This window comes from Prosopis cineraria, unplaced genomic scaffold (genome assembly GCF_029017545.1).
Source record: "Prosopis cineraria cultivar Desert tree isolate PC_DT_omini unplaced genomic scaffold, ASM2901754v1 PC3, whole genome shotgun sequence".
NCBI lineage: Eukaryota > Viridiplantae > Streptophyta > Magnoliopsida > Fabales > Fabaceae > Prosopis > Prosopis cineraria.
The window spans coordinates 27,438,751-27,451,586 of NW_026555334.1; the positions used below are offsets into that span (position 1 = coordinate 27,438,751).

Below are 12,836 nucleotides of genomic sequence, written 5' to 3' on the forward strand. Positions count from 1 at the left end.
TAAATATATCTACATTGATAAGTTATCATACAAAACATAAAAATTTTAAAATAGAAAAATTTATTTTTTGTATTTTGTATTTTTTAATTAATATTAGAATATAGAAATTTGATTTAAATGTATTTAAAATATAAATTATTGAAATTAAACACATCTACATTGATAAATTATCATACAAAATATAGAAATTTTAAAATAGAAAAACTTATTTTTTAGTTTTTAATTTTTTTTATTAATGTTAATTTTTCTTTTTAAGTTTTTTTCCTTTGAACTAGGTTCTATAGTTTTTATGAATTGAATTCTTCATAGTATATGTTTAACTCACTCTACTCAAAAAAAAAAAAATAAATAACGAGCTTAACAAATTTAACAAGCTTGCATCTAATCTGAGTTTATGAATTAGTTGACATGATTTTATAAATTAAAGGAAAAATTATATTAAAGTCCTATATAAAGAAATTAATTATTGTAAGGTCTATTGACAACTGAATTAAACTATATTAACAACATAACTAATTGTTAATGTAGTTTAGTTTAGTTGTCAATGGACCTTACAGTAATTAATTTCCTTATGTGGGAGGTAACTATAATTCTCCCTGAACTAAAAGAATAAAAATGGTAAAGTCAAAGGTAAACTTGTGACTTTAATCAAATTTGTTTCTAATTTAAATTTATGAATGAGTTGATATAATTTTTTTAAATTAAAAATGTAAAAATGTTAAAATTAAAGAGTTAATTCAAGAGTTTGACAACTATGCTTCTATGTATTGTAAAATTTTTCCACCAATAGGGCAAGGTAAATGTGGAAAAAAATTGTTCAAAATTAAATTTATATTGTAAATAAATTTAGGTTAAAGTATACATTTCGTTTTCTAATTTCATATAACGTTTTAATTTAATCCTTTAATTTTATAAAATATCTTTTCAAACCTATAACTCTGACATATGTATTTCAAATTTTTATTTTTTTAAAAAAATTAAATTTAATGCATCAACATTTAAAAATATTTTAGCAATATTTAAATGTTTAATATAAATTTAATGTGTCAACATAATATTTTTTTATTTTTTTAGTTTTGCAAAAAATGATAAAATATTTAAAAGATGTTTTGTTTTTAGTTCTAAATAATAAAATATTTAAAATATGTTTTTTTTTTAGTTCTGAAGAATAACTTTTATTTTATTTTTTTATTTTTTAGAATAGATAACAAAAATTACAATGTCATCAACTCTAACGTGGCAAATCATGAGAGGGTGGATGAAATGAACGGCTGGGATATAAGTGAAGCGCAGGGACACTGAGAAAGAGGCCGCGGAGAGGATCTGGACCCGCGAAATGGTTAGTGCTTGCTGTGGCGTACGTGTTCACACTCCCCAGTTCGCGCGCACATCATACAAAGTGCCAGAATCTTCACGGATCAGCTTTTATCAAATGAATCGGTTTCTTCAGCTTCCCCTACTCTCTCCGCCCAACCTAAAGGCTCCATTTGCACCGTTGCTTCAAGGCTTACTTCGTTCGCATGGATGGTACTATTTGTTTTTTCAGTTGGATTTTATATGTTTTCAAGATTTCTAACATTTTAAAGATTTTTCTTTTGGGTTCCCGCATTTATGTGGATTCTACATTTTGACGAGTCATTTTTTCTGTGGTTGTCTCATTTTCTCCAGTTGATGCCATCTTCCCCTGGCTGGGGTAAGAAACTAGAGGGAGAATCTAACAGTGATGAATGCCTAGGGTATTAATTGGAAACTGTAGAACCGTGGCGTCATTAAGTTGAAATTTTGATTTGGCTGTGGTACTTTCACTGTATCATCATGATTTTGGTTGATTTGGCTGTAGTTAAACTAGGTACCGGATACTCTTCTACTAATTTCTAATTATAGTCGCTTGAATAATTATGTATTAGCCGTGAGTGTGTATTTGCTATATACCTACAGATTTTTCACCTATTTATTCAGTATTTATAGTTTTCAATGTTTGGTGAGTTTTACTTATCAAGTTTTCAGCATGAATCTTTGTTCTTTGGAAATCCACTTTAACTTGCTTACAGTTTATGTAGTCGTGCCGTTGAGACACCAAAGGATCAAGTTGGAGTCTCATCAAACAACTCACTTTCCAGATTTAGAACATATTGCACCAGCAAAGGTGCGTCTAGACCTTCTCAATGTTTTGCTCCATGATTGCGGAGAAGCCAAGTACCTTCTGTTCACATTTCACTACTTTTACTTCCTTCATCCCAAATTAAAAGACACTTTTAGATAAAATCTTATATACCAATAAACCTCATTAAATACATTTAACAACCTTATTTTTCGAAAGCAAAAATATAAACTTTTAAAAAACCCATAATTTAATATATTGAAAAAAGAAGGGATAGAAATTAGCTATAGAAAGATAAAGGATAATATTAGAATTAGTGTATTTAATGAAAAGTGTTTTATATTTTGGGATGAAGAAACTCCTTCAAAAGTTTCCTATAATTTGGGACGGAAGGAGTATATTTATTACCAATAAAGAGTTGTATTCTTCAATGTCCCGCTCTTAGTATGGTCAGCAGGATGGGAATGGATGAAAATGCATTTGCATTCTCTAGATTGAAACTCTTGTCTTTTTAGAAGAAGAAATATATTTACCTGAGAATGATGGCTAGATGTCCTACCTTTAACACAGTTCTGTCATTGTTCCATGGACGGTTTTATGATTGTTTCATGGGATTTGAATTTCACGTGGCCCCTGTGCCCGGTGCTGCTGGGCTTTGTCAACATTCAAGGATATCCCCCTGTTCACTTTCTGCTCATTCAAGGGTTGTTTTGTGCATTGATATGTTTACAGTACTCTGGCATTATACTCTCCCTGTTTCCTATTTAGAGACACTGTCATTCCTTTGATGGACCTTCCCATTCTTGGATTATGTGTTATTTCTTTTTCTCAATAATTGGCTCCTTTTCTGTGTAAGAAACTAGTTTGGTTATAGCATATCATGCATATGCAAAAAATCTCCTTGATGTTGTTGTCTAATATGCTTTTTTTTTTTTCCTGGCTATTTGATAGATCTGTTAATCAAGAAGTGTGTACCATGTAATACAAAGGAATTGCGACCCATGACTGATGGTGCAGCAGACTCTCTTATGCCGCAGGTTCATTTATAAATTTCAAGTTCTGTGACTCTTAATTCTGAGTGCTATCATCTTTGTTATTTACGATGGGTGATCAGGTTGCTGGATGGAATTTGGTAAAGGAAGGTGGTGTAATGAAGCTGAGGCAGTCGTGGAAAGTAAAATCTTTCACCAAGGGGTTGGAATTTTTCAAGATAGTCGCTGATCTTGCTGAAAATGAAGGTATCATGTTCTTTTTTTCTTTGTGTTACTATTCTCTTATTATTTGATGTTAAAGGTTATGTAAAAGATGTAACTGGCGTTTGGAATGCAGGTCATCATCCTGATCTTCACCTTGTTGGTTGGAACAATGTTACTATTGAGATTTGGACTCATGCAATTGGTATGAACTACTGTACAACTTATTTGATCTAATGTCAGCATGTGGAAATATGATATACAAATGCTTTTTCCCCAGCAAGATGTAAAATCAATGCTGGTGTGGGCTGGCATATTGATGCTTAAGCTACAGCATTGGTGAAACACAATTTCTAGCATAAGATAATTTGGTCCGTCTTTAATGACGTTGGCTTTTCATCTTCCATAAAATTAAAAGGGAAAAAGATCCCTACTCCGGTTTATTTGAAGATTGGTCCTGATTTTCCGAAGCCTTTGCTATTTTATTTGTTTAGAAGCTGCTCGTCACAAGTACAGAAAAGGGAAGCAACTAAAAAATTCAATTTGAAAGCTGATGGTAATGTGAGTACTGAAACGAAAGGAAATAATGTTGAGAAGTGATTGTCTTGGGCTGCATTTTATAATTTATGTGCGCTAAGCAGGAAAATGTATGTTTTTAGGTAATTTCCATTTGTGCTGTTTAATAACACACACACACACACACACACATGTATGTATATACACACACGCGCACACACCCATAGTTTATCCGTAGTTTAATAATACATGTGTCCAACTTTCTTCCCAATTTTTTTCATTCCTGATGTATAATGCTAGTTTTTCTTGAATCTACTCCCTGGGAAGTTTACAAAGTGATCTATGCCCATGCAGGTGGACTGACAGAGAATGACTTCATACTTGCTGCCAAGATCAACAAGCTTCCTTTGGATCACCTACTAAGGCGGAAAGCTGCAGAATGAGAAAGGGGCGTCTAATGTTGGTGTTACCGAAAATCGGCACGATGATGTACCTTCCTTGCTTTATTTGTTAGTGAATTTCTAAAACATCTTTTGGTATAATAGCTGTACTGAAGGCAAATTTATAAGGAAGAATGATAGAGGGGTTCTAAAAAGATCAATTAATTAAAGTTAGATTTTGAGTGTTAAATTTCAAGAATTGACAATTTAATTTTTCAGTTTTGCAACTTTATTGTGATGAATTTACAACTTATATTTTAAATTTTAACAGAAAAATAAATTTTATTTTTCAACCATATTAAAATTTAAAAAATAAGTTGCAAATTTAACACAACATAATTGTAAAATTGAGAGATTGAATGATAAATTTAGAGTTTGACACTTGAAATTTAATTTAAATTAATTGATCGTTTTAAAATTTTTTTATTATTCTCCTAACTTATAATCTAGTGACGTGCTTTCTCAATTTCAAAGGGTGACCTATGCATACTATTTAGATATTGAAAATTTTCAACGAGAATTTAATGGAGTTTGTCGACATGTTGGATCCGTCATTTAACAATATATGATCAACTTCGTATATGAGAAATTAAATTATGAATAGACATATGAATACGTTAAAAAAAATTGGATAAAATTATGCTGATTTATTCTCTATGAATGATTGAGATTAATGGCAGGTAGTGTACAACCAGGAGCGTCCGGCCTGAGCTAGATTAGCATTTCTTGGATTTCCCCTTGATTTTCTGGTGAAATTGAGTTAATTGCTAACTGAAGACAACCCTAATCAAAATACCAATCGTATAAAAAAATTTTATACTGCTAACCAGGCACAGTAGGAGTTGCTAAAATTTATTTCTAATCAATTAATTGAAACAACATTTGAAGCGACTATGAGCCAAAAAAACAAAAAGTTTATGGGCATATATTCCTCCGCCATTTGTCCCAAGACCACTACAGATATACAATTCCATTTGACCTGCCTTCTAAATTTCCTTCGTTGAGTTGATATAATTGCAACGTTGACAATCACCAACAAGGGCAATTTGTCCCAGTGTACATCAGTATTTCTTCATTAACAACCTGAGGCAGAAAGAGCAAGAAAATTAGGAAAAACAACTATTCACCTCATCACCTCCTATCGAGTACTCAAATCTCTAACTGCAATTGGAACAAAAACAAAATCTCCCTAAGCACAGTATATTGGGGAGTTGCAGAATAACATGAATATTTGCAGTCAGTAGAGAACCTACTGAGAAAATGTAGCATGCTTAAGATATAACAAAACTGTTTCATGAATTTTGACTGCTATAACTTCAAGCCAAAGCAAATGGTAGAAAATAGAAAGTCGCACGTGCTAAAATCACTTTTGAAGTTTACAAGCGCTCTGTGCAAAATAGTGACCCTTATAAAAGGGCATTCCTTTCCTCCTTAGTGAGAAGTGATGTATGGAGGTGAAATGTAAAGCCTCAAATGACAATGACAGTACTTGCTCAGAACATGAACCAGAGTTACCGAATTCTCTAAAAATGTAAGGAACATACATTTTAGTGCAGACAGCCTTCCTGTGCTCCGAAAAGCATGTCTGCTTAAAAATCTAGCATAATCTAGTATCTATTCTCGATGAATCAAACTACATATAACTTCATAAAAGTGAGCTCACTAAAAATAGTAGATGGATGGTTAAAGAGCAACAACTCTGATTGTCGGCTGTTATTTTAACCCATAAAAGTACCATTATTTTACTTTCTAACCACAATCAAAACAAAATAACTAAGCACAACAACTTAGGAAGTTGCAGACTAACATGGCTATTCCCAGGAAGTCCAGACTTTCATACAAGAAAGGGGGAAAAAAGTCTCCAGAAGTTTACTGTTTCTGAAAAAAGCAAATGAAAGAAAACCCCACATGCTAAAAATTACAGAAGCACTTTATGGACAATGGTAGAAAATAGACGTGATTCTTCAGAATAATCAACAGTAGATGCCCAGAAGGTTTAACTTCTCGTGAGTCTAAAATTCTGGTTACATCCGAACAACGTCATTGTAAAAGATACTGATGTCTGCAGCTATTTGAGCCAAACATTGTTCCATGGAAAATTTCAGTGAAACTAAGACCTTAGCTCTCCAATGAAGATCCAAGGCAATTGAATGTAACATGGTCTGGGCAGACAAACACATAAAAACCAGCAAAGCAGTCCTTAGGCTCCATACTACTTCGAATTCTTGTTACATAATATTCCCATCAACTTCATCGTGAAAGACAACTTGGTGCTTTAAATTACCAGAAAACCCCAAGTTCAACCAATTTAGTTACATATTTATTAAAGCATTCAATAACCACTCAGCTCAGCATGAATTGGTCTATCAAACCCAGTTGTCTTATACGCTAAGTTCTATTCACCTACAACATGATGTAATCAAATTGCAATGGCAGATGCTGATAAATGCTGGTTATGAATCACGTAGTCTTCATTTAACATTCTAAGGTACATGGGGGTTACAAACAACAAAGAAGAAAGAACCTCACAATAAGAGACAGTACGCTACCTCGGTGGTATTTAACTTCATCTTGACATAGGCTTCTGCAGCAAGGCAGTCAAGTAAACCTCTCCATTCTTCAACCCAGCAGCATCAGTCTTATTTGCAATCGCCCACTTCACCTTCTTGTACCCAAACTTTCCAATCAAAGGGGCATAAATCTTCTCAAGGTCTACTCTCTTGCTGAAGAATTGATCTATCCACATATACCCTCCGCCCCTCAATACTCTGTCCACATCGTAGAGCAAAAATTCCATCATCGTTAATGGGATCCACCTGTTTATTGCGCGACCGCATCGAACAAGATCAACAACACCATCGAACAACGGCAGCCTCTGCTGCAACGGCACATGCAGCGGTACCAAACCCCTCAGCGCAACAGCCTCACTGTACGGAGCGGCCACGTTCATGGTTGTAGTCATTACCGTCACATTATAGAGCTTCATTCTCGCAGCGAAGGTCCCAGTGCCGCCACCGATATCGAGACCTAAACGGAGAACGTTTTTCGCTGATTTTGCGATTTGCATCAATTGGGGGATCGGAAGATCCAATTCGGTTTTGTAGCTCACGAATTTGGCTCTTTCTTGAGATAGGTCGAAACCCATATTGGGATTCAAGCGGTTGAGGCAATCAAAGCTTTTGCAGGAGTACTTATCCCAGATCACATTGGAGCTCGGGAGCGATGAAGTGAAGGGGTCAAGGGGAAGAGAAGAAGTAGGCTTTTGAGGGGTTCTGGAGAAACATCGCCGGCGAGGAAGTGGGTGGCAACCTCGGAGAATGAGAGTCTCAGCGAGGTCGGAATCTGAAGGGCAAAGCGAGAAAGGAGTGTAGCTCATGTACTTGTGCAGAAGCTCAGGGTAGTTATGACAAGCCGAAGCAATGGGAGCAAGATGAGAGTACAACAAGAGATCTGAAGGGACAGTGGGTTTAGTGGCGGAAGCAGGATTGTCACTCCCAGACGAGTGCTGAAGGCGCGTGAGACTGTTAACGGTGGCGCGTATAGTGTGAAGTTGGTGAAGAAGCTGGTCAGGAACAAGTTGAGGTGCTTTCGGGGAATTGGGAGGCTCGAACGAGGAGGCAGTGAGGTGATAGAGGGCAAGGATGTTCGTGGCCACCATGGCAACGAGGAGGATGAGGTTGAGACCCATCGTGAAGCCCATTTCCTGGCCTGAGGTCTCTGGATTTGCCTTATGTATCAGTGAGTTAGAGCCTGACACCTGCAGGTCTGCTTCGGTAATCGGAAGCCAAATTAAAGGACCTTGGCTCCGTTTGGATTTCAGTTGGGCATAATAGATTATGAAAATAATTGATTAAGTGGTAGATTTTAATCATAATTGATTATGTTAGAACGCAATATGTTTGGATGCTGTTTTTCTAAAATTGATTTTAACAGAACTGAAGATGTTTGGATAATTTTTTTAGAATCAATTTTAGCTGTTTAAATTACCATAAAGGACATTGTTTTTTAAATTTAAATTAATGATAGATTTGTATGTAATAGTATTAAAGTTGTTACATTTTATTTAAAAAGCAAATATATTATTTAAATTACATATATAATTAATTAAAAATTTAAATTATATTAATATTAACATTTAAATTTATGTAAATAAATAACTAAATATATCTTGCTTAAAATAAATTCAATAAAAGACAAGAAAATTAAATTCTTAAATATAAAACAGTAATTTTACAACAACTAATGAAGATGATAATATACAAGTTGGTCCCTAATAATATCACGAATACTAGTCATAGCTGATGAAGAAGATGTCATGGATGAATATCCATCAACGCCATGGTCTTCTTGGTCCTCATAATCTTCCTGATCTTCCATCTCATGATGCATAAAATCAGCGTCAGAGTTAGAGTGTCTTCTAATAAAATTATGTATCGCCATTGATGCAACAACGATTTGAACTTGTATATCGTAGTCATAGCTAGGCATGTTGCGTAAAATTGCAAACCTCTTCTTCCAAACTCCAAATGTTCTTTCTATTGTGCACCGTAAACTTGAATGAAAATAATTAAAGACCTCGTTATTATTTGCAAATCCAGTTGATCTTCTAAAATCAGGAAGATGGTAGCGTTCCCGTCTATACGGACCAAGATATCCATTTGGTGTTGGATAACCAGCATCCACCAAATAATATTTACCTTGTAAAAAAAATAACTATCAATGCCTGTAAGGTGGAAAGTCTAACACAAATAAATTGAACAAATAAAAATACCTGAAGGCGGGTGTGGAAAGTTCATGGATCGAGCTGTCAGGGCATGTTGAAAAATGCGAGCATCATGTGCAGTGCCCTCCCATCCAGCCAAGACAAAAGTAAAGCACATGTCCCAATCACACACAGCCATTACATTTTGCGTAGGGATTCCTTTTCTTCCAATATATTTTGATTTTTCACTAGCAGGGACTACACATGGAATATGTGTGCCATCAATTGCTCCAATGGCATTTTTAAAGAATGGCCAATATCGCTTATCATTTTCTATTTTGTTTGATACATGACGAAAGGACTTGTCTTGTGGTTTAATATATTCCATTGCAAGTTTCGAGGAAGCCATTAAAACTTTATGAAAATGTCTATGAATAGTCTCTCCTGAATGTTGAAATCTTTCTTGTGCCATCCTATTTCCCAACCCATATCCAATTGTATTTAAAAAAATTGCAACCATCTCCTGTACTCTCATTCGCCTAGTATCCTTCAATCCATGTCGTGTCAATTCACTACATAATTGATGGAACACATGTGGTTCCATTCTAAACATTTCATAGCAACGAACTGGGTGTCCTTCTAAAATTTCATTCACCCACAAATGACCTGTATATTCACTATTTCTTCGTGGCTCTTTGCACAAATGTCTTGTTGCATACAACCCAATGAGAGCACTAACTTTTTGGGCTCTATTTAGCCTTTTTTTAGATGACTCTTCCATATGTCTTGCTATCTGTAGCCAAACACATAAATAATACGTGCACTTAATTTCAATTATAGATACATCTAAATAAGTCATCTATAGAAATACCAATGACTTTTCCACAACATTGTAATACTCAATTACCATATATAAAAAGTACATAAGTAGTTCAAGAGGCTACATAAGTTAAATTCTACAATATAATACAAACATGTTAGATTACTTTTTAAGTAAGATCATATACTCATAATAAGTTTTAAAACTCCAATAATCAACCATTTTTGTAACATTCATATCTCAACCACTCCAAAACGCTTTCTTTATCATCCTTCATCGTCAAAAACATCACCCTAGCCTCTCGGGACATGAAGAGTGACATGCATCGTGAAACCCAATGTTTATCAGTTGCAACTTCTTCCCATTGTTTGACTATAGACATGACTTCGGGAATTGATGTTTCCTTGGCCTGTTGAGATTCTTCCTTTGTTGTCTGAGCTATCACACTCATTGCATCTGCTATTTGACTTGTACTAGGTAACTTGTTCTTCTTTCTACCGTTACTGCTTTCGCCCCTCTTCCTCTTACCACTGCTTCCACTTAAGGTTCCTTGAGAAGCATTTAGAACTACTCTATTAAATTCACCGCTTACTCCAGTAGTTCCTAAGATCTCATCACTATCTCCTGAACCTTCCTCCAAATTAATACCCTCATTTGCCATATCAGGCCGATACACCTCTTCATCCTCACCTTCATTCCTATTGTAAATGTTAGGCAAAACTCCACTTGAAGGTGCCCATGCTCTAGGTCCATTAGCGATAGTACCTTGGAACAACTCGGTTAATTCATTGGCAAATGGTAATCCTTTATGTCTGAATTTCTCATATAAAGGATTTTCCTGCACATAAATTATCAATAATATTACATAATACACAAATAAATAAAATAAATATAAAGCCTCATATAATAACATCATACCAATATCTTCTTCTCCCACCAATCGTCTGAAGCATCCACAGTATTGTTTGCATAATCCCAACCCAATCCTGTCTCACTTGAAACTAACTTATCCCATAGTACCCACTCTTTTCTCATATTATCCCACTTATTCTTGAATTGTTGTCTGTCATATTTCTGTCCAGTCTTCTCATTGAAGGTAGAAATTATGCTGAGCCATCCTGCTTTGGTAAAACTACCACCATTTCTTTGCGATTTTCGAGCTTGTTCCAAACAAATGTCAATAAAGATTCTAGTATTTCTTCGATCCCATGAAGCTTTTGACTTATTGTTACTCATTATACTATGTAAAAAACTAACATATTAATTATAGAAATTATAATTAAAATATTACATGATAAAAACTTGGCAATTTTCAGAGGAGCCAAATTCAACAGAGACTCACACAGCAAAAAATTTGACTAAATGACCCCTATATATGCAAAACATAATGTTTGAGAATAAAGCTCCAGTAATCAGTGATCACAAACCAAAACCAGCAAAGAGTTCGACTTGGCACAAAATTAACTTTCACCAGCTTTCCCACAATTTGCAGATGCATAGATTTTGACTAAAATCAAGTTTCAATAGCTACAAAATTAACTTTTAACAGATCTCCCATGTTCAGCACAGAGTTCAACTAGGCACAAAACTAACACAGAAATAGCATAAAAAATCAACTTTCACCCATCTTATTATTTGCAAATGTTCAAGAGTTGTAAATGGTTCAAGCCACACAAAACTAAGCCAGCAATCCCGAGAACAAATCCATCCATGCATAGATCAGAGTGGAGAGGAAAACAAAATTTTACCAAGATCAAACCTGAACAAGATCGTCCAGAAAGAGAAGATCACTTACCTCTGAGTTAGACCGACTGAAGAAGACCACGAGCAGAGCAGCGACGGACGGAGGACCACGAGCAGATCAGCGACGGACGGAGGACCACGAGCAGATCAGCGATGGACGGAAGACCACGAGCAGATCAGCGACCGACGGAGGACCACGAGCAGATCAGCGACGGACGGAGGACCACGAGCAGATCAGCGACGGACCGAGGACCACGAGCAGATCAGCGACGGACGGAGGACCACGAGCAGATCAGCGACAGACGGAGGACCATGAGCAGATCGAGGAAACAGAGTATAGATAAAGCTTACTGCCTTCCTCGACCATAGCAGGAGATCACCACCACTGGAAGCAACTCAGAGACGGTGGACGGAGGAGGTGACGCCACGAGGACCACAGATCTGCACAGAGTTGGAAGATAGTCGAAAGATCCTTGCCTCTGTGAGAACCGACTGTGAGACGGCACACCTGTTGGAGGTGGGTGGACGACGGCAGAGACGGCACGACGGGAGATGGTGGACGGTGACTAAGTTGGGGATGGCTGGACGATGACAGAGCGGCGGCACCACCGTGAGGACCGACTGGTGAGCTGAACGAAAGAGGAGATCACAGAAAGAAAGCTGCGCCTGATAGAAGACAAATGAGGATTAGAAAGAAGAGAACTCAATCACGTGAAGGGCACAGATAAAGAGCACGTGAATAACGGTAAAAAGCTTAAAGCTGAAGCTGGTTTTGGTAGATTAAGAATTAACGCGCGTTTAACCTCCCTAATCGATTATTGCATTTTTCTACTGTTTGGCAAATTTTGTTTTGAAAATCGATTAAACCCCAAAAAATCGATTCTTGACGCAAACCAAACGGGCACCTTGTTATTGGCTTCAAATGGGATTTGTTTTGTCCCTTCAGTTTTTATCTAAACTAGTAACCTGAGGTGCTAAAGTGAATGAGTGATGTTGATGCAGATTTGAGTAATGATTCAGTTCAGTGGTCACGACATGAAAAAACAAAAAGCCCGTGGAAACGATTCTGCAGTGCCGCCGATTGACTATGGATTAAGCGTTTCTAACTGGTGGGTTATGACTGTTGAGGACAAATTACATTATGAAAGTAAATGTTAAATATCATCTGAGGACTACTGGAAGTATTTTATATTAAAAAATAATTTTAAAAGTCTGACTTTTAACTGCACCTCCTTTGTCAAAACTGAAAATAAATTTTATAAGAAATAATTTAATTATCGCTTTTAATAAAAAAGAAACAACTAAACAAAATTGGTTTTGT

The 12,836-nt window shown here is 35.8% G+C and overlaps 4 protein-coding genes across 6 annotated transcripts; 1 reads left to right on the forward strand and 3 right to left on the reverse strand.

The window, feature by feature from the left end:
• Positions 1 to 1,318: 1,318 nt before the first annotated feature.
• On the forward strand, positions 1,319 to 4,440 carry LOC129306010 (pterin-4-alpha-carbinolamine dehydratase 2, mitochondrial). 3 transcript variants are annotated; one of them, XM_054946298.1, is made up of 6 exons: positions 1,319 to 1,527; positions 2,061 to 2,146; positions 3,053 to 3,138; positions 3,216 to 3,339; positions 3,431 to 3,499; positions 4,165 to 4,440. In XM_054946298.1, the coding sequence occupies exons 1-6, from the start codon at positions 1,337 to 1,339 to the stop codon at positions 4,251 to 4,253; spliced, it is 645 nt and encodes a 214-aa protein (XP_054802273.1). In that variant the 5' UTR covers positions 1,319 to 1,336; the 3' UTR covers positions 4,254 to 4,440. The 3 variants fall into 3 exon arrangements, with proteins under 3 accessions (XP_054802273.1, XP_054802272.1, XP_054802274.1); XM_054946297.1 differs by having other exon boundaries at positions 1,322 to 1,527; positions 2,052 to 2,146; XM_054946299.1 differs by lacking the exon at positions 2,061 to 2,146 and having other exon boundaries at positions 1,399 to 1,527.
• Positions 4,441 to 5,034: 594 nt separating this feature from the next.
• LOC129306008 (probable methyltransferase At1g29790) lies at positions 5,035 to 12,560 on the reverse strand. Its single transcript, XM_054946295.1, has 3 exons — positions 12,421 to 12,560; positions 6,800 to 8,048; positions 5,035 to 5,333 (listed from the first exon to the last, which is right to left on the reverse strand). The coding sequence occupies exon 2, from the start codon at positions 7,948 to 7,950 to the stop codon at positions 6,817 to 6,819; it is 1,134 nt and encodes a 377-aa protein (XP_054802270.1). The 5' UTR covers positions 7,951 to 8,048; positions 12,421 to 12,560; the 3' UTR covers positions 5,035 to 5,333; positions 6,800 to 6,816.
• Positions 8,490 to 9,361, reverse strand: LOC129305496 (uncharacterized). The gene is made up of 2 exons (XM_054945508.1): positions 9,022 to 9,361; positions 8,490 to 8,947 (listed from the first exon to the last, which is right to left on the reverse strand). Exons 1-2 carry the CDS (start codon positions 9,359 to 9,361, stop codon positions 8,490 to 8,492), a joined length of 798 nt encoding a protein of 265 aa, XP_054801483.1.
• On the reverse strand, positions 9,950 to 11,076 carry LOC129306009 (L10-interacting MYB domain-containing protein-like). Its single transcript, XM_054946296.1, has 2 exons — positions 10,691 to 11,076; positions 9,950 to 10,610 (listed from the first exon to the last, which is right to left on the reverse strand). The coding sequence occupies exons 1-2, from the start codon at positions 11,006 to 11,008 to the stop codon at positions 9,987 to 9,989; spliced, it is 942 nt and encodes a 313-aa protein (XP_054802271.1). The 5' UTR covers positions 11,009 to 11,076; the 3' UTR covers positions 9,950 to 9,986.
• Positions 12,561 to 12,836: the final 276 nt, after the last annotated feature.